Source organism: Grus americana, chromosome 19 (genome assembly GCF_028858705.1).
Source record: "Grus americana isolate bGruAme1 chromosome 19, bGruAme1.mat, whole genome shotgun sequence".
NCBI lineage: Eukaryota > Metazoa > Chordata > Aves > Gruiformes > Gruidae > Grus > Grus americana.
In genome coordinates, this window is record NC_072870.1 from 5,667,481 (window position 1) to 5,688,318 (window position 20,838).

General features: G+C 49.3%; 1 protein-coding gene across 2 annotated transcripts; it reads left to right on the forward strand.

The window, feature by feature from the left end:
* The first annotated feature begins 1,243 nt into the window (after nucleotides 1–1,243).
* PRPF8 (pre-mRNA processing factor 8) lies at nucleotides 1,244–20,835 on the forward strand. Of its 2 annotated transcripts, none has more exons than XM_054847591.1 (43): nucleotides 1,244–1,364; nucleotides 1,484–1,593; nucleotides 1,672–1,840; nucleotides 2,441–2,605; nucleotides 2,705–2,923; nucleotides 3,526–3,738; nucleotides 4,018–4,143; nucleotides 4,221–4,326; nucleotides 4,848–5,038; nucleotides 5,221–5,340; nucleotides 5,419–5,608; nucleotides 5,792–5,911; nucleotides 6,238–6,372; nucleotides 6,483–6,612; nucleotides 6,994–7,190; nucleotides 7,288–7,494; nucleotides 7,583–7,746; nucleotides 8,096–8,222; nucleotides 8,344–8,536; nucleotides 8,884–9,071; nucleotides 9,285–9,523; nucleotides 10,045–10,191; nucleotides 10,439–10,649; nucleotides 10,983–11,099; nucleotides 11,186–11,433; nucleotides 11,624–11,803; nucleotides 12,286–12,421; nucleotides 13,005–13,174; nucleotides 13,460–13,589; nucleotides 13,773–13,919; nucleotides 14,129–14,289; nucleotides 14,962–15,153; nucleotides 15,742–15,979; nucleotides 16,222–16,350; nucleotides 16,930–17,043; nucleotides 17,196–17,369; nucleotides 17,638–17,831; nucleotides 18,170–18,409; nucleotides 18,503–18,644; nucleotides 19,005–19,145; nucleotides 19,337–19,476; nucleotides 19,656–19,858; nucleotides 20,475–20,835. In XM_054847591.1, exons 2-43 carry the CDS (start codon nucleotides 1,494–1,496, stop codon nucleotides 20,627–20,629), a joined length of 7,008 nt encoding a protein of 2,335 aa, XP_054703566.1. In that variant the 5' UTR covers nucleotides 1,244–1,364; nucleotides 1,484–1,493; the 3' UTR covers nucleotides 20,630–20,835. The 2 variants fall into 2 exon arrangements, with proteins under 2 accessions (XP_054703566.1, XP_054703567.1); XM_054847592.1 differs by having other exon boundaries at nucleotides 1,286–1,334.
* The last annotated feature ends 3 nt before the right edge of the window (nucleotides 20,836–20,838 follow it).

Genomic DNA, 20,838 nt, shown 5'->3' on the forward strand with positions numbered 1-20,838 from the left:
TTTTCAGGAGCTGCTCCGCCGATTCCTGCCCTTAGCACAGCCTCTGCACCCGCTCAGCAAGGTTCGCTCCGTCCTCCGGCCTCTGCCCACACCCGGAACGTTTCTCAAGGCCCAGATTGTGTTACCACATTCCTGCCATCACGTGGATGTGGTGTACCCTGGGCATACGGGGCTGAGGGCCCAGGAAGCCTGTTTTGGGAGCCTCTAATCAGATGGGATTTTCCCACAGTGCTATGGTGGGATAAACGGCGGCTTTGCAGCTCTCTGCGTCCAGACACAGGGGTACCCAGTGCTTGTCCCTCCTGATGGAAAATGCCACAGCCTTGGCTTGAAGGGCTTTGGGAAGGGACCTGTCCCTCTAATACCCCCATCCAGGGCTTCACGGGGGTAGAGGGTCTCCGTCAGGCGATTAGCTGGTGGGGAGCTACGCCCCAGCCTGCCACCCTCCTGCACCCTCTTCAGCCCCATCCCATGTCCCAAGAGCCAAAGTCCCATCCAGCACAGACCCCTCTCCCCAGGGGGACTCCCCAGGGAGCCCCCACCCAGCCGAAGCCCCAAGGCGAATGACCGGCTGGCTGCAGAGTGGCCCGTGGTGATGTGTTGAACCCGCTTGTCCGCCTGCAGCAAGCCGGACCTTGTGTTTTCCCAGGGTGAGCGCAGAGGGCGGGGGGCGGCTGTGCTCCCTGGGGGGGCTGGGAGGGGGGCAGAGGGCCTGGCTACTCGCTGAGGTATTAAGGGCCATGGGGGCAGTGTGGGGAGGGAGGCATCGCTCCCCAGGGCTCTGGGGTGCAGCGTCCTCCTGCCCTGCCTGGGGCTGTGGGGCCGGCCCAGGCCCGGGGGGTGGGGGGAGCACAGTCCCTGGCGGGGGAACGCGGGGGAGGCCGAAGCGGGCACTGCCCCCACTGAGGGGGCACTGCAGTCCCCAGGCCCTGCCCCACGGGGGGATTCCCCCACCCCGCAAGGCCACACGGGGAGACCCCGGCCCCGCTTGCCCCACAGCGCCCCCTACAGGTAGCGTGGGGGTTATCTGTGCCAGACGTTGTCCAATCGGAGCCGACGTCGAACTGTCAACACTATCTCTCTCCGCCAATCGAAAGCAGCGCAGGGCGGGACCGGAGAAGGTTGGGCGTCCCACCGGAAGTGTGCTCCAGGCACAACTTCCTTTCCTCTTCTGCCCTTGGTCCCGCCTCCTTCCCCTCCTCCGCGTTCTGATGGGCTGCGCCTGTTGTCTCTGAGGCTGCCCGAAAGCTGATTGGTCAGACCGTCTGGCTGCGCGCCCCGCCCACATCCGGGTCTCTGAGGCGCGGTGGCGACGGCGTTGGGCCGCCATTGTGGTGGGGAACCGCGGGGCGTCGCGGCAGCCGGTGAGGGCGGGCGGGGGGCGATGGGGGCCCGGGGGCGGGTGGGGGGTGCCGCTGGGGATGGCGGGGGAGAGGCCGGGGGTGGCCCCGTCCCCGCCCTGAGCCCCTCTCCACCCCCGCAGGTGCGTCGCCATGGCCGCCGTCTTCCCGTACCGCGGCGGCTGCGCCCCGGTGCCCACCCCGCTGGCGCCGCTGCCCGACTACATGTCTGAGGAGAAGCTGCAGGAGAAAGGTGGGTAAGGCCGGCCCCTGCACCCCCATCCTCCCGAGCGGGACCGGGCCTGACTCCGCCGTCTCTCTGTCCCTGCAGCCCGCAAGTGGCAGCAGCTGCAGGCCAAGCGCTATGCGGAGAAGAGGAAATTCGGCTTCGTGGACGCGCAGAAAGAGGACATGCCCCCCGAGCACGTCCGGAAGATCATCCGCGACCACGGCGACATGACCAACAGGAAGTTCCGTCACGACAAGCGTGTCTACCTGGGGTAAGGGAGCCCCCCGCGATGTGACACACGGGGAGCCGGGCTGAGTCTGCCCCTGCTGCCTTGTCGGAGCTCCTCAGTGAACTCGGAGCCCCTTCTCCAAAGGGTTTTCCATGTCAGTGTGCATAGAAAGCAGCATAGTAGCTGGGGGAGGATAGGGTCATCAGTTGCACTAGGGTAGCAGTGCAGAAGAGGATAAGCGAAGGAAGTTGTTGCTTTGAATTTTATGAGAAAAACATTACCTTGGATAATGCATTGTTTTAGAAGAAGTTGGGGGAGAGTATGAAGTAGCCAGCATACATTTTTTGCAAGATTAAAAAAAGCAACTCCAGAAACTCATTTGAAATTTTTTGGTTTTGTTTGTAACGTTCTTAACGTGTAACAATCTTCAAAGCCAACCCGGTAGAAAACTTAGCTAGTGCGATGCATGAAGGACAAGGATAGAATAGGAAGTTTGTGGATTTCACTGGAGGCTTTTATGAACAGGTTAGATGAGCGGTTTTCAGGAGTGAAAGGTATAGAGGTAATTGGGTTTGTGGGAGATGGATGGCTATTCTCTTGAGATCCCTTCCAACCCTGATTTTCCTTGATTTCTGATTGTAGTGCTCTGAAGTACATGCCTCATGCTGTTCTGAAGCTCTTGGAGAACATGCCCATGCCATGGGAGCAGATCAGAGATGTTCCAGTCTTGTACCATATCACAGGCGCCATCTCTTTTGTGAATGAGATTCCCTGGGTGATAGAGCCAGTGTACATTGCTCAGTGGGGGTAAGTGCCATCTTCCTTTGCCCTGGTGGGAACTTGTGAGCAAACATTTGTGCATCCACAATAAAAGCGATGTTTAACGGGTCTCTGGGTTTCTGCCAGGTCAATGTGGATTATGATGAGGCGAGAGAAGAGAGATAGACGTCACTTCAAGAGGATGAGGTTCCCCCCGTTTGATGATGAAGAACCCCCTCTGGATTATGCTGATAACATCCTGGATGTGGAGCCCCTGGAAGCAATTCAGCTTGAGCTGGATCCAGAGGAGGATGCTCCTGTGCTGGACTGGTTCTATGACCACCAGCCGCTGAAAGACAACAGGAAGTACGTGCCTCTGGCAGCACAGCTCACTGGGAGAGGAGAAAAAAACCATATGTCCTATATAAATTCCCTATACATAGCAGTATATAACCTTTTGTCGTGTTACGCTGGACTACGTGTGATGTTGGTGGGGAGAGAAAAACCTTCCCTCAAGGGTGGGAGGGAGAACTTGATTGTTGTAAAGTTATACCTCTTGTCTTCAGCATCCTGCAAGGACCAACAAGACCTCTCTGTCCTGGAGGGCTGCTACCAGTTAACTGCTAAAACTCTGATGTTTCTTACCATGCCATAAAGATGACAACCTGGATTGTCTCGTTGGAATTTGAATTGGTATTTGCTAAGAGTGCACAGATATTGTGTATCAGTTTGGATACGGAGGAGAGGAACTGGAGCAGTCAGTATTTTCTGGGCAGATGTAGTCCATAGGGGTCTTCAGCAGTCCTGCAGCCTTTCTTTCTGTCTAGAGGGGCAGTTGTATTTGCTGTCCTTAATATTTTCAGCAAATGATTGGCAGTGAAAGATGTTTGGTTATTTCTGGTCCTTTGGTAAAGGCTCAATTGTCTTCCGGCTGTGTAGTGAGTGTCTTGTGCTTTGTTCTTTTGCAGGTATGTAAACGGTTCAACATACCAGCGTTGGCAGTTCACTCTCCCAATGATGTCCACGCTGTACCGGCTGGCTAATCAACTGCTCACTGACCTTGTGGATGACAACTATTTCTATTTGTTTGACCTGAAAGCATTCTTTACCTCCAAGGCACTGAACATGGCTATTCCTGGAGGTCCCAAGTTTGAGCCTCTTGTCAGAGACATCAATCTTCAGTAAGTATTTGGTTTAGGAGGAAAGATACGTGGTTATCTGGGAAAAGGGCTGAGAAGGTTATCGTGTTATCAAGCATCTTGCCTTGGGTGAGCTATTTCTCGGTGTTTGCTGTCTTTAGCATTATGTCTGTGAAGTGCTTGCTGCTTTGGACACCAAATGGTTGTTAGTGTGAAGAGAAAGCTAAAGGAAAAACGCTGATATCCTGTCTTCAGTCAAAAATATTTGCCTTTCAGTCCCCCTGAATGCTCATATAACAATTTCTTTTTGCCTTATTTGAGGGATGAAGACTGGAATGAGTTTAATGACATCAACAAAATTATCATCAGGCAGCCGATCAGGACAGAGTACAAAATTGCTTTCCCGTACCTGTACAATAACCTGCCACACCATGTCCACCTGACCTGGTAAGTGCAGCAGCCTCAAGAGCAGGGAGAGAGGGGAAAAGCTGTCAGGATGCTCTAACGCATATCGTGTATTGCAGGTATCATACTCCAAACGTCGTTTTCATTAAAACAGAAGATCCTGATCTCCCAGCTTTTTACTTTGATCCACTGATCAACCCCATTTCACACAGACATTCTGTCAAGGTGAGTCACTGTCCAAGAGAGCCTGTGATAAACCCTGCGTGTGGAGGCAATGGGGCTTTAGCATCTTGTTTGTAACCTTGCTTCTGATAGCGGCGCACACACATAAATTTCAGGAGAAAGCAATGCCCTTTCACAAAAAAACCCACAGTTGTCATTTGTAGTCTTTTTCTGCTTCTGGAGCTGCACAAAGCTGTCTTCCTTGGTTTCTGTAGGATAAAGCCCAATCTGTAATTAACAGTGTTATTTTAGAGTCTTCTTATAAGTTACTTATCTTTTTGGTTGTCCTTGGCGTATTCATGGAGCTAACATCTCCCTTGAGTTACCTCCCTAGCACCTAGCTCGGGGTCTGGTAGCCAAAGTTAATTCTCAGGCCCGCTGGGGCCTTGTAAAGTTCTTTTTGCTTCTCTGATACTCAGCACTGTCACACTTCTACCGTGCGAGGAAAGAAATGGTTTTTACTTGGTTAACTCTGAGCTGAAGCAGCCAGGAAACAGATGTTGTGTGGGGTTTCTGCATTTCAGAGTCAAGAACCGTTGCCTGATGATGATGAAGAGTTTGAATTGCCAGAGTTTGTGGAACCTTTCCTGAAGGATACCCCACTCTACACAGATAACACAGCCAACGGCATTGCCTTGCTGTGGGCCCCACGGCCCTTCAACTTGAGGTCTGGGAGGACTCGGAGAGCTCTTGATATCCCACTGGTCAAGAACTGGTGAGTTCTTTCCTGGGGGAAGGGGTGTTCTAGTGATTCTTACGTTATTATCTTATTATAATGAAAATAAAATAAAAACGTCCTGTGGTGACTGGTTTCTAGAGATTTTAGGAGAGTTTCTGGAGACTTGTTCTCTAAGGAATGCGAGTTACCTGGAAAATTGAAATATGATTTATCCCTAGGTATCGTGAGCACTGCCCAGCAGGCCAGCCAGTGAAAGTGCGAGTCTCCTATCAGAAGCTACTGAAATACTACGTTCTGAATGCGCTCAAGCACAGACCCCCAAAGGCCCAGAAGAAGAGGTAAGTGGGGGTCTGCTCAGTGGGGAACTACTGATCTGAGTAGGGGATTCAACTGATTCTATTCTCTGTTCCTTGCAGGTACCTGTTCCGCTCCTTCAAGGCTACAAAGTTTTTCCAGTCGACGAAGCTGGACTGGGTGGAAGTAGGCCTGCAGGTGTGTCGCCAGGGCTACAATATGCTGAACTTGCTGATCCACAGAAAGAACCTGAACTACCTTCACTTGGATTACAACTTCAACCTGAAGCCCGTGAAGACACTCACCACTAAGGTATTGGTCCATGTGCTATTGTACTCAAGAGTAAAGTTTACCTGAAGATTGTTAAGTAGTTAGTGTGGTAAAACAGGCCACAGTGCCTCAACTGTTCAGTTGTTGTACAGAATGCCCAAATTGGAGCTGTTACACTCTTATATGAAGTTGTTACATAAATTCTGGGGTTTTTGTCTCTTCCAGGAAAGGAAAAAATCTCGTTTTGGTAATGCTTTCCATTTGTGCCGAGAGGTTTTGCGGCTCACTAAGTTGGTGGTGGACAGCCACGTCCAATACAGACTTGGAAATGTGGATGCGTTTCAGGTAGGCTTTTTTTAACAATTATTCATTTTTATTAAAAGTGAGGCATGGAAGTTGAGGAGTGGAATATCTGGGCGGGCTTATATAGGATGCACAAAATGACTGAATAGTGCAGTGTTACAGAGGAGAGGAGGAACAATGAAAGCATGCAACATTGTATGAAATTCTGCTTTTACCCTAGTTTATAAGAATTGATCATTTTATGAGTCAGCGTTAGGAGCTTTGTACGGCCTAATACGCTCTGCTCCTGGCTATAAAATAAACCTGGTTTCTTGAGGCAATGTAAGTAGTGTTTATTGTTATTTCTGACTGTGCTCCCTGTGTTTCAGTTGGCGGATGGCTTGCAGTACATCTTTGCCCATGTGGGTCAGCTGACAGGAATGTACCGATACAAATACAAACTGATGCGGCAGATTCGTATGTGCAAGGACCTGAAACATCTCATCTACTACAGGTTTAACACAGTAAGTTCCAGCTTTCCACGTGATGGTGACCCCACGTAAACTGAGCAACAAGGGAGGGATTCTGGAGTGTCAATAAGTGACCTGCTGTTACCATGTTTCTGTTTTTCCAGGGGCCTGTGGGCAAAGGTCCTGGCTGTGGCTTCTGGGCTCCTGGCTGGAGAGTATGGCTGTTCTTCATGAGGGGCATCACGCCACTGCTGGAACGCTGGCTGGGGAATCTGCTGGCCAGGCAGTTTGAAGGTCAGCACATTTTGTAAATCTTGGACGTGGGAACAGTGTGTGGTAAAGATTAATACTGTTTACTTGCCAGCTTGAACTCCAGTTTTCTGTTCCAAGTGGTGGTCTGTATCCATGCTCCATGTCAATCCCAAGGGCTACTGACCAGTTTAGAGCTCTTACGAGACCAGCGCCCCCAGAAAAGGTTCCAAATGGAAGAGGGATTCCCTGCTCCATAGCACTACGAGGTCCATAGCCTCCTAATCATCTACTCCAGGCTGATCAGTGATGTTGTAGCAGTGTAATTTCTTCAGACACCCTGCACGTCCATGCACTCCCGTATTAGGAAGAAGAGGAGCACTGCCCAATAACGTCAGAACTGCTGACGTACTTTGCTTTTTCCAGGCCGTCACTCCAAGGGTGTAGCAAAGACTGTCACGAAGCAGCGTGTGGAGTCTCACTTTGACCTGGAGCTGAGGGCAGCCGTTATGCATGACATTCTGGACATGATGCCAGAAGGAATCAAACAGAACAAAGCCAGAACCATCCTGCAGCATCTGAGCGAGGCGTGGCGGTGCTGGAAGGCCAATATCCCCTGGAAGGTAAGTCTCTCACTTGGCCTTTTGGTTCAATTTTAACATCTCCCGGGTAGAACTGTGTTCTCACTCCTGCTTACCTTACGTTACTGTCGCTCCACAGGTGCCGGGGCTGCCAACTCCTATTGAAAACATGATCCTGAGGTATGTGAAGGCAAAAGCTGACTGGTGGACAAATACAGCTCACTACAACAGGGAGCGGATCCGTCGAGGTGCCACTGTCGACAAAACTGTCTGTAAGAAGAATCTGGGCCGGCTGACCAGACTCTACTTAAAAGCTGAGCAGGAGCGGCAGCATAATTACTTGAAGGTACTTTTGTCCTCCTGGGGTTGCCCAAATTGGTGCTATTTTCATAGGGAAGCTTTCACTGACTAACGTTGGTGGCATGGTTCTGCAGGATGGGCCTTACATCACTGCGGAAGAGGCTGTTGCTGTGTACACAACCACAGTGCACTGGCTGGAAAGCAGGAGGTTCTCGCCCATTCCCTTCCCCCCGCTGTCCTACAAACATGACACCAAGTTGCTCATATTAGCCCTGGAGAGGCTGAAGGAAGCTTACAGGTAAGCAGTGGGAAGTGATTGTGTTCTGCAGGGGCAGACATCTGCCTTGGGAAAGGCTTCTCAAGCTATTTTGTTATCCATTATTCCTGGAATTCAGTGTGTTCTAAAATTTACCCTGATGGTAAAAGCTGCAGGTTGTGGAACTGCCAAGGTTGACTGGGGGTTCTTCACGGACTCTGCCACCTGGGGCAAAAACAATGCCGTGCTCCTAAGCTTGGGGATGTGCATTGTGGAGAGTTACAGATCTTGTCTTGATCTGCTTGGTTGAACGGTGTCTTTCATCAGTTTACTGTAGCAGCCGTTAGTTTGTTCATGCTTGGGTGCATGAGCTGTTCTTTCTTGCTTTCAGTGTGAAGTCTCGCCTGAATCAGTCACAGAGAGAGGAGTTAGGCTTGATTGAACAGGCTTATGATAATCCTCATGAAGCTCTGTCCAGAATCAAGCGACACCTTTTAACTCAGAGAGCCTTCAAGGAAGTAAGTGTCCTGGTAAAAGCCAGACCATGCTAAAAGTTATGCTGCGTTCAGGAACTGAATGGCACTAAGACTTTGTGTTCTTTGTCAGCTATAAGCCTCAGTTCTGCCTTTTCTTTTTTAGGTGGGTATTGAGTTCATGGATCTCTACAGCCACTTAGTTCCTGTTTATGATGTTGAGCCCTTGGAGAAAATCACAGATGCTTATCTGGATCAGTACTTGTGGTATGAGGCTGATAAGCGACGACTCTTCCCCCCATGGATCAAACCTGCTGACACTGAACCTCCTCCACTGTTGGTGTACAAGTGGTGCCAAGGTTAGTGGGGTCTTGTATTCCATGCAAAAACGAATTTTCTTATCAGGAGCTTGCTTCCCCTTGGGACCTGAGTTTTCACATTTGCAACTTGCAGTCAATGGTTATTACAATAAGAGGCTGCATTTTGTAGGTTAATAAATATATGTATATACTGGAGGAGAACTTCCATAGCATTCGTAGTTGATTTACATGTTTCTGATCACATTTCTGGATAGACTGGAAGTACCAGAGGACGAAACATCAGACATTACAAGAAATATGCTGATTTCTTGTGCCCAGAAAGGTGCTTCTGCACACTGAGAAAGGCGTTTTGTCAGATAACATGACAAGCTTGTTTGTCTCCTCAGGCATTAATAATCTGCAAGACGTTTGGGAAACGAGTGAAGGTGAATGCAATGTGATGCTGGAATCTCGATTTGAGAAGATGTATGAGAAGATTGACCTGACATTGCTCAACAGGCTGTTGCGTCTTATTGTTGATCACAACATTGCTGACTACATGACAGCAAAGAACAACGTGGTGATCAACTACAAGGTAACAATCACTGTCAGGAAAGGGGTGTGTGGACTGTAAAATTGAGAGCTTTTGGATCTGTGGGGGAGGAGGGGACACAAGACTTGCCAGAGAAAGAAGTGATGAGGGAGTAAGAAAACCCTTCTGGGTCCTGCTGAAGAGTAACTGCTCAGGTAAAAGGTCTCTCGTGTATTGTGACAGTTAGGATCTCACGATTCCCCTTCATTTCCTCAGGACATGAATCACACGAATTCCTACGGGATTATTCGTGGGCTGCAGTTTGCTTCCTTCATTGTCCAGTATTATGGGCTGGTGATGGACCTGCTGGTGCTGGGTCTGCACCGTGCCAGTGAAATGGCTGGGCCTCCCCAGATGCCAAATGACTTCCTCAGCTTCCAAGACATTGCCACTGAGGTAGCCCATCCCATTCGCCTCTTCTGTAGATACATCGACCGTATTCACATCTTCTTCAGGTGAGAGCTCTGGGGCCCTGCTTTCCTCAGCTGAACTTTTCTTTTGACATCTTGCAGCAGATGCTGTGAAAGTGGGAATTAGTATGCTCTTACTCCAGGCTTTCATTCTCTTTGCTAAGAAAGATGAGGAATATTTGAATCAGAAGGCTTCCCAGAACAACTGGGTGTCCACGTGCCTCCTCTTGCTTTCTCAGTTTGCTTTTTTACCGCTACACTGGACCAGTAGAAAGCAGCAGTGTCAAAAGTTCAATTGTTACAGATTTTCCACTGTTAAAATAAGCCTTTTCTGGCTTCCCAGCAAATGGACATAAAATTTGATGTCTCTTCATGGAAAGATCACCCAAACAGTCCTGGGTTGCTCTATGCTAATGAAACTGAAGCCCTCTTCAGTGGGAGGATACAAAAATTGGATAGTTACCTTCAACCATGCTGTGGTGAACAGCTGTCCATCCATAAGCAAGTCCTTATCTGTTCTGAGAAGTTGGTCATGTAATTCCAGATCCTCTTCTGTGCGTTTCCAGGTTTACAGCAGATGAGGCAAGAGACTTGATTCAACGGTACCTGACAGAGCACCCAGATCCCAACAATGAGAACATCGTAGGCTACAACAACAAGAAGTGCTGGCCCCGGGATGCTCGGATGCGCCTCATGAAACATGATGTGAACCTGTAAGTGGTGCAGCCTGGGAAAAACAAGTGGTGGGATAGTGGGAAAATTAATTGTGATAAATAACTGTCGGAGGTGGATAGGCAGGTGCTCAAGAAGAAAAGAGGAGGTGAGGGATCTGTGCTGTAATTCTGACAGTGAGTGATGGATGTGAGAGACTATAGTGCTAGGAAAGCACTGAGAACTTGCCTGGTTTCTATTTCACTTCAGTAACAGACAGCCTGTCACTCTGCACATCTTGTTTTTCAGTGGTCGTGCTGTATTCTGGGATATCAAGAACCGTTTGCCTCGATCAGTCACCACAGTGCAGTGGGAGAATAGCTTCGTATCCGTTTACAGCAAGGATAACCCCAATTTGCTGTTTAACATGTGCGGTTTTGAGTGCCGCATCTTGCCCAAGTGCCGCACCAGCTACGAGGAGTTCACCCACAAGGATGGTGTCTGGAACCTGCAGAATGAGGTAGGGAGAGGATTTGACAGGCTGGGAGAGCAGATCCTGCTTGGCCTGTACCTGGCATCAAAGCAGGGCTCGTACCTGCTTGTGGAGGGTGCTGAACAGCACGCGTTTGCCAGCTCTGTAGCTGGGACCACTAGCAGGTAGAGTTAAAATGAACTCTCCTTCCTGGGAGGGATAGGAAATCCTTGGCTGGGGATGAGTGGGGACCTGAAACTGTAGAGGTGGCGTTTGGCCTCTTCTCTCCCCTTGTTTCATAAATGCCTGATGGCAAGAGCTCTTACTGTCTGTTGGAGAGAGTGCTCCCAGGAGGGAACTGATGTCCCTGTGGTCTTGTAGGTCACCAAGGAGCGCACAGCTCAGTGCTTCCTGCGTGTGGATGATGAGTCTATGCAGAGATTTCACAACAGAGTGAGGCAGATCCTCATGGCGTCTGGCTCCACAACCTTCACTAAGGTAAGATGGGAGGAAGATGTGTGACAGAGCTTTCTGCAGATGCTTGGAGAAGGGGCTGAGAACTGATCCTTTGCTTTCTGTTCTAGATTGTCAATAAATGGAATACAGCTCTGATTGGCTTGATGACATATTTCCGGGAAGCTGTTGTAAATACTCAGGAGTTGCTTGATTTGCTGGTGAAGTGTGAAAATAAGATCCAGACTCGAATCAAAATTGGTCTGAATTCCAAAATGCCCAGCCGTTTTCCACCAGTGGTATTTTACACCCCTAAAGAGCTGGGAGGACTGGGCATGCTCTCCATGGGCCACGTTCTTATCCCGCAGTCTGACCTGAGGTGAGTTGTGCTGCTCTGTCCTAAATGCCCACGAGTTGGGTGTTTTGTTAGATACTCTTTCCCGTAAAAATATGTGAGAATGCTAAACCATGCCTAGTTATAGAGTTACGTTGCCTTTACAGTAGGTTATGGCAGTGTGACCTGTGAATTCCTGTCGCTTCTGCCTCACTCTTGTGCCTCTTTGCTGCAGGTGGTCCAAGCAGACGGATGTTGGCATCACTCACTTCCGCTCAGGAATGAGTCATGAGGAGGACCAGCTCATCCCCAATTTGTATCGTTACATCCAGCCATGGGAGAGTGAATTCATTGACTCTCAGAGAGTATGGGCAGAGTATGCCCTCAAGCGACAAGAGGCTATAGCCCAGAACAGGTGTGTTTCAATGTGCAATCAGATCTCTCTGTGTGTGGGGACAGGCAGAGGGGTGAAATCTTGCGCTGTCTCAGGGTTCTGGAGGCCTTGCTGGACCCATGATACATGCTACAGGCTGCCTGCAAAGCTGCTGTCTTACCTCTGGAGGAGGTACAGACTCTGCAAGCAGATAGTACACCCGTAGTACAGTTTGAGGGAAATGGTATGCCAGGTGGTGCCAGGAAAAGCTGACATCAGACCTATTTGCAGTTAGTTCTGTGCAGTTACAAGGGCAGGCGTTTCCTTTTGGCTGTTTGACATTGGTGTATTCATAGTGATGGCTATAGACACTTTGCTGAGCCTCTGAGTGCTTAGCATTTTATAACATCTCCTGCCAGAGCCCTGAGATCTGTATTATTTCTGTGATCTCATCACCTGAAATATTCATTAATGCATTGCTGTAAAATTGAGAGGTAACAAAGTGGGGATTTTTTTTTCTGCAGGCGTCTGACGCTGGAGGATCTGGAGGACTCGTGGGACAGAGGAATTCCTCGTATTAACACTCTTTTCCAGAAGGACCGGCATACCCTAGCTTATGATAAAGGATGGAGAGTCAGGACTGACTTCAAACAGTATCAGGTATTGATTGGGAATTTCTCTGCCTGAGTGTGAGGTTCAGACAATGTCCTTTCACTGTGCATTATTGTAGGTGCACTTCCTTGTCTGTCTGACACAGGAAGAACTTAGAGCCGTGTCTTGGGACTGGTAGAGGCTGTTGAGAACTAAATGCTCCAAAATCTGTAGCTAGCCACTTCTGAAGCATTTCAATAGATTGCTGTGTCTGGGGACACCACGCTTAGCACAGATGAGTATTAAGAAATTGGTTCTGGAGAGGGAAAAAACGGTCCCAAAACAAACATTCCAGAATCTTGAGTTTTAGTAATAGTAGAAACTTTTATTATTTAAAGCCTTTAATAATGACTCTATAGAAGGCTAGTCCCTGAAAGATAAAAATACCATCTTAGATTCTACCCTGTCTGAACTGCATAGGTAGCACTGACAGAACTCATGTTGTAGATGAGAGGTGTCCTCCAGGGCTGAGGGCATGAGGCTTTTTACCCATTAGCTGACACCACCATCATCATCTTGGTTCTTAAAATAAGTGCAGCCAGGTTAAGTAATCTGAATACAAAGCTGCTCACTAGCGCGCTATTGTCTGCAGGTCTTGAAACAGAACCCGTTCTGGTGGACACATCAGCGCCATGATGGGAAACTCTGGAACCTGAACAACTACCGCACAGATATGATCCAGGCACTTGGTGGAGTGGAAGGGATCCTGGAGCACACTCTTTTCAAGGGCACTTACTTCCCCACATGGGAGGGTCTCTTCTGGTGAGAGAAACCTTGATGTGGCCTTGTCGTGCAAACTGGAGCTTAGTGGTGCACCAGGAGGAGTCCTTGGCCCAAGGACTGATCCTGTTGAGCGTTTTCCGTTTTTCAGTCATCACTTGAGCACATTGTATACTTCAGTTGTGAGGGCACCCAGGACTGGGAAATGTCTTTGCATGAAGCAGTCTTCCCTGCTCCCGGTGTGTGTGTTCCCTGCCTCTATTATATGTGGCACATGACAGTGGAGATGAGGAACATTTTATGTAATTGATTGTCTGCCCTTTCTAGGGAGAAGGCCAGTGGCTTTGAGGAGTCTATGAAGTGGAAGAAGCTGACAAATGCCCAGAGATCGGGTTTGAACCAGATTCCAAACAGAAGATTCACCTTGTGGTGGTCTCCTACCATTAACAGAGCCAACGTAAGTACCTGGAGTTTGTACCTGTAGATACTTCTACTGAATTGAGTGCAGTTAATCGATGTAACTCAATGTTCAGAGCATCTCTAACAGATGAACTAAACCGCCTTAACAGTAGCTGTTCTTTTTCTAAACTTCATCAGTTGTGCTGTTGCCTGTTCTCACAGCTGCTTTTTTCTTCTGCAGGTATATGTTGGGTTTCAGGTGCAGCTGGATTTGACAGGCATCTTTATGCATGGCAAGATCCCCACGCTGAAGATTTCTCTCATTCAGATTTTCCGAGCTCATTTGTGGCAAAAGATCCATGAGAGCATTGTAATGGATTTGTGTCAGGTGAGCAGGATGTAAACTCGGTTTGTTTCTGTGCACTGAGAAAGGCCTCCTGCTAGCAACAGGGACTGTAGCAGGGCTACCCCTTCTTCAACAATTTGACAGGGAAGGGGAGGAAACAGGATTTTCCTGGGTGCCTGTTTTAGTTCTGTGTTGAGGATAGATTCTTTAGCTAGGTTGCTTGAACTCATCTTTGACTGCCTTTTCCCCAGGTGTTTGATCAAGAGCTGGATGCTCTGGAGATTGAGACAGTGCAGAAAGAAACGATCCATCCCAGGAAGTCATACAAGATGAATTCCTCGTGTGCAGATATCCTTCTTTTTGCTTCCTATAAGTGGAATGTGTCACGTCCATCATTGCTCGCAGATTCCAAGTGAGTGTTTCCCTTTTCCCGCTCCTTGATCTTGCTGCGGAGCAGAGCTGCCAAGCCTGTCATCCTGAGCCAAAGCCCGTATCTCCTGGGCACCTAGGGCTGGTTTTCTCTGGGGACGCAGGACAACACAGTCATGCCTGGCAAAGTGGCGGGCTCATTTGGGTAGATGGTTGCAGCATCTCCTAGCCCTGCCTTCTGCAAAACATGGAGACTGTCTTTGCTCATGTTTTCTCCTCTGGTTGACTTTTCCCCTGAGCCAGAGCTCAGGAGCTCTGAAGGGTTCTTCAGGAAACCCCACAAAGCTGTGCTGACCTAGGGGCAGAATCTGGAGTGAGTTGGACACTATCTACACCTGTGCTGTGTTCAGTTCAACAGAATACGCACCAGACAATCCCTGGGGGAAATGACCCTCATGACTACACAGTAGAGGAGTAACTGTGCTGCTTTGTTTGAACCTGCAGCTGAACCCCGTTGGTTGAGGGTTTCTCTTGACAGCTTCTGCATACAGCTGCTGTACGAAGACAGTAGTAGAGTCCCATGTCGGGACGGTATGTAGATAGTAGCTGGCTTCAGTGTTCATGCTTGGTGGCAGTTACTCTCTGTCAAAAACACGCAGCAACTGCAGGAGAGTTTTGTGCAAAATTAAATTGTTCTGGCTTGCTTTCTCCTTAGAGATGTGATGGACAGCACCACCACTCAGAAGTACTGGATAGATATCCAGCTGCGCTGGGGAGATTACGATTCCCATGATATCGAGCGCTATGCAAGAGCCAAGTTCCTGGACTACACTACAGACAACATGAGTATCTATCCATCTCCCACTGGTGTGCTCATTGCCATTGATCTGGCCTATAACTTGCACAGGTGAGATCTGCACGTGCTGTATTTGAACCGTAATTGGTAGTTCATGGCTGTGTCTTAGCGTGTCTCCGAGCTGGGCTGGAGGATGAGGGGAGAAGGTGGAAGCCAGAGTTACGCAGTGACTGGGATAAGGCATCTAGGCAGTCCTTTCAGGTTGCACGATGTGTGCTCGTTCAATAATAATGACTCAGTTCTCCCAGGTCACTAATCATTTATTTTCTTAGGAGATTTCTGTCAGACTGTTCTTGGAGCTGAAGGACAGGCCTTGTTTCAAGGCCCCCTATGAGTGGGGACAACTGTTCTTCACTGGAAAACTAGGGAGAAAGTCCCAGCAAGCAGACCTCTGCTCCAGTGTGCTTGTTAGAGAAGATGCAGCTTTTCTGGAACTGCAGTATGTGTGTGCTGTGGCTTCCCTGTAGGGAAAAACCGTAGGTGAACAGTTCCCAAGGACATTGCAAGAGAAATCATATGTTAGTGTTCAGCAGGCAGAAAGGCGCCTGGTGCTGCATGGAAAGAATTGTGCATAGCTGTTCTCCCTTCATCTCAGAGCTGATGGCAACAATGAGGTCTTGTGTTTGTTTTCCTCTTCAGTGCTTATGGGAACTGGTTCCCTGGGAGCAAACCGCTGATCCAGCAGGCTATGGCAAAAATTATGAAAGCAAATCCTGCGCTGTATGTGTTGAGAGAACGAATCCGCAAGGGGTTGCAGCTCTACTCCTCTGAGCCCACAGAACCGTACCTTTCCTCCCAGAACTATGGAGAGCTCTTCTCCAACCAGATCATCTGGTTTGTGGATGACACCAATGTGTACAGAGTGACCATTCACAAGGTGAGGCCAGAAGGGAAAGGACAGGGACTGTAAATGTCCTGAGCTCAGGGTGGTTGTGGAGGCAATGTGTGATGGAAAACTAGGAATCAACATGGACCCAAATTTTTACAGTGCGCACAGAGTAGCTGTTATATTTCCTGTACGGTTCCTGCTCAAAGCGCACAGCAAATCGACTGTTGTGTGAAGGTGTGGATAGGCTACATTTATCTCCCTGTATTTCTCACTTTCGCTTGTTTTCTCAGACTTTTGAAGGGAATTTGACCACAAAACCCATCAATGGAGCCATTTTCATCTTCAATCCCAGAACTGGACAGCTCTTCCTGAAGATCATCCATACATCTGTGTGGGCAGGACAGAAGCGTCTTGGACAGGTAGGGCCTGGCTGCCTGCAGCGATTTGGGCTGTGAGCTGGGGCTGGGCTTTGACTTCTTGGGACACTTGAGCAGAAAACATCATGAGGGTCTTCATCTTCCTGCCTCTTAAGTTTGGAGCTCCGGTGTGTAACCTGTGCTCAGACAAGCATTAGCATGGGATATAAAAGTAAAAGAGTGTAGGTATTGATGTTGGAAGGTTTTTGAGGCTCCGAGGTGTAAAGAGCCTACATCTTCAAGCAGGACTTGAGGAACAGCGCTGTGCTGCTTGTTACAGCAAATCACGTTGCACTTGGCCGTACATCCAGTGCAGTGAGAAGACTCTCAGGTGGCAAAGCCAGGGAGGCGGTGTAGCCAGATATTTTTTCTGAGCCAGTCAGGAGTAACTGAATGCCAGGAATGGGAACTGCCCTCTGTGATCAGTAAGAAGGAAATGTTGGGTCTTGTCACTGATCTGGAACAAGCCATAAATTTCAGTTGTATTTTTAGAATTTGGTTTGAGTCTCTCTAATGCCCAAAGGCATGGAGATGCTGCTGTTAGCAGAGAGGCATTTCTCTAACCGTGCTGTCTTTCTGTAGCTGGCCAAATGGAAGACTGCTGAAGAAGTGGCTGCCTTGATTCGATCACTTCCTGTGGAGGAGCAGCCTAAGCAGATCATAGTGACGCGGAAGGGCATGTTGGACCCGCTTGAGGTAACAATGCAGATACTGCTCTGTGGGGACACATAAAATCTTTGGGAAATTATAGGCCAGTCCTGGCCAGTCCTGTGTTCCTGTGAAGGAATTGATCTGGACCAATATTCTGCAGTAGTTGAGAGCTAATTCCTCTTCTTGATAAACCCCAGGTGCACTTGCTGGATTTCCCCAATATTGTGATCAAAGGCTCAGAGTTGCAGCTGCCCTTCCAGGCCTGTCTGAAAGTGGAAAAGTTCGGTGATCTCATCCTGAAGGCCACCGAACCCCAGATGGTTCTCTTCAACCTCTATGATGACTGGCTGAAAACCATCTCTTCCTACACGGTAAGCACAGCATGCCTAGTCTGCATTTTGCTTTGCTGCTGGTAAATGAGGCAGGAGCCAAGACTGCAGACATCCCTCACAATTTGTTGCATGGGAGCGCTTGGCTCTTGAGTCTGCCTGAATTTTCCTTCACATTGATTCCACTGGCACTTCCCGTGTGATGTCAGCATGCCCAAACAGGAGCGCTCTGCTAGGGCCTTGTATATTTGGTGTCCTTCTTTCTGACTAATTGCATCTTTTTTTTTTTTTTTTTTTTACCTTCTCCAAGGCATTCTCTCGTTTGATTCTGATTCTCCGGGCACTACATGTGAATAACGATCGAGCCAAAGTTATTCTGAAACCAGATAAGACAACCATAACTGAGCCTCACCACATCTGGCCGACCCTGACAGATGAGGAGTGGATCAAGGTGGAGGTGCAGCTGAAGGATCTCATCCTTGCTGACTATGGCAAGAAGAACAAGTAAGCCACTGTCCAGCTGCAATAATCCTCCCTGCTCTAAAGACTCTGTGGCCAGAGTGCTCCTTGTGGACAAGACTTTCAAGGGCCCTTGGCAATGAACTGTCAGCTTTTTAGGGATACTGGTTGTTATTATTAGTTGTTTTCCAGTAAGGCAGATAAAAATGTCTGCACCAAACCTTTTCTGATCTGTGCATCATGTGATTTGGTCCCTCCTCTTGTCTAAAATGTTGTGGTTTCATTTTTCATAGCACCGAGTGGATGTTCTGAGCTTGTGCCTTCGTGAGAAGGGTCCAGAGTGTATTCTGAAATGCATAACTTGGGTGGATTTTCTCTTCCAGTGTGAACGTTGCATCCCTGACACAGTCAGAGATCCGAGACATTATCCTGGGCATGGAGATCTCTGCCCCCTCTCAGCAGAGACAGCAAATTGCAGAAATTGAGAAGCAAACCAAGGAGCAGTCGCAACTGACAGCCACGCAGACCCGCACTGTTAACAAACATGGGGATGAGATCATCACCTCTACAACCAGCAACTATGAAACCCAGACTTTCTCCTCCAAGACTGAGTGGCGAGTCAGGTAGGAAGGCAGGCAGGGCTGTTGCGCAAGGAAAAGGTCAGGGTGCTCAGGAAGGGATCTGTACACTCTCTAATGATTGTCCCCTCTTCACAGAGCGATTTCTGCTGCCAACCTCCACCTCCGAACAAACCACATTTATGTTTCATCAGACGATATAAAGGAAACAGGCTATACGTACATTCTTCCCAAGAATGTGTTGAAGAAATTCATCTGCATCTCAGATCTGCGGGCCCAGGTGAGTGTGCGACAAGTCTGTTACAGCCGTAGCTCACGCTGCTGGGGCACACACCAGTCCTGGGCAGTCGGGACCTAATGGCGAAGAGCTGGGAACTTGCTACTGCTACAGCCCTCTGTGCTGGAGAGAGACGCTGGCGCTACGGCTGAGCACACAAGTTGTAGCCAGGTCCCGATGGCTCCTTGTGGTCCAGACTTGTGGGGAAACTCGGCACTGAGCAAAACTGTGATGTTGTCCTCTACTGAGAACCTGCCAGCCAAGAGATAGTCTCCTCAGGAACTAAGGGCAGGGCCCACCCACTCTCACATGATTACACAGAGGTCTCCTCTGGGCTTCTAAGGCGGGTGTTTGTGTTCCTAGATTGCGGGTTACCTGTATGGAGTGAGCCCTCCTGACAACCCCCAAGTGAAGGAGATCCGGTGCATTGTGATGGTGCCACAGTGGGGAACGCACCAGACTGTGCATCTCCCGGGGCAGCTGCCGCAGCATGAATATCTCAAGGTGAGTTGAGCTTCTGCTCCCAGCGCGGGTGGAAGATCACTGTCTCCAGTAACGGGGACCTGAGGTGGTGGGGCCCGATCTGGGGTCAGGTGAAAGGGAAGCCTTTAGTCCCTGGGTGATTTTTGCCATGCTTGGAGTGGTCTTGTTTTAAACATCTTTAATTTCTCTCTAAAACATTCTCCTTTTGTCAGGAAATGGAACCTCTGGGGTGGATTCACACCCAACCAAACGAGTCCCCTCAGCTCTCACCGCAGGATGTCACAACCCATGCCAAGGTCATGGCTGACAACCCCTCCTGGGATGGGGAGAAGACTATCATCATCACCTGCAGGTGAGAGGCAGTGAGGCTTCCGTGTGCCCCTCTGCTCAGGGGGCCTGTGGGTGCAGCTCTTGGGAACAAGTTAAGGTCTCAAACTAAAAATTTGGTGGAAAAAGGAGTGTTAACTCATTTCTGGTTTCCCTCCTCTGCCCCAGATCAGTCTGACTTGCCCCATCTCTCCTTCCTTTCAGTTTTACGCCAGGCTCCTGCACGCTGACAGCCTACAAACTGACCCCGAGCGGCTACGAGTGGGGCAGGCAGAACACGGACAAAGGGAACAACCCCAAGGGCTACCTGCCATCCCACTACGAGAGGGTGCAGATGCTGCTCTCGGATCGCTTCCTTGGCTTCTTCATGGTCCCAGCGCAAGGGTCCTGGAACTACAACTTCATGGGTGAGCTGCCCTGGGAAAGGGACAGGAAGGGAGGCAACGTGAATAGCTTGGGGAGGAGAAGGAAATAGCTCCTCAGGGACATGTTCCTTACCTGTTCCGAAGCTTGACTTTCCTCGGAGCGGCTGGCAGGGTTTACCAGCATTGTGGTCTGACCTTTCCTTGGTACCAGCACTGGGATGTCAGCTGTCAACGGTTTTTCTGTGGCAAGAGAGCAAAGTCTGATAGAGGGGAGAAATAGACATCTTGTCTTTCTGCATTGTAGTCTGGTCTGTTGCCACTGAATAATTAATCCCTGTCAGGCAGAGGAGATGATAATGGAAATGCAAGAGAAAAGCTGTGCCTAGTAGGGCAGTAACAGGAGGTCTGGTATGCAGAAGGGGTCAGGGAAGGAGGAGAGTAGCAAGACAAAACACTTGACCAGCAGAAGAGGACTATAGGGGCATTGCTCTGTAACTCTCCAGGGGCAGGAATCCCAAGGGTGATGATTTTGTGGATTTAGAACTCTCTCTTCTGACATGGTCTGCTTAAAAATTATCTTGGGAGGGTAGAGGGCTTCATTAGGCTCCTGATCAATGAGAGAGGGGCTTTCAGGTGACTGATGAACTCTCTCTTCCAGGTGTTCGCCACGACCCCAACATGAAGTATGAGCTGCAGCTCGCTAACCCCAAGGAGTTTTACCACGAGGTCCATCGTCCTTCTCACTTCCTCAACTTTGCCCTGCTGCAGGAGGGGGAGGTCTACTCTGCCGACCGGGAGGACCTCTACGCCTAGTCCTGCCCTCTCCCCCCCACTCTTTAGTACTGTTGATATTCAACAGCGTCTGTCTGTCCCCGCTATTCCTTCAACAGCGTCTGTCTGTCCCTGCTGCTCCTCCTCGCCCCCCGCGTAGCTCCCCTGCCCCCCGTGCCGTGTCGCGTTGTTGTACCCTCTCCAGTGGCTCAATAAACCTTTTTTTTTTTTTTTTTTTTAAATACGAACGG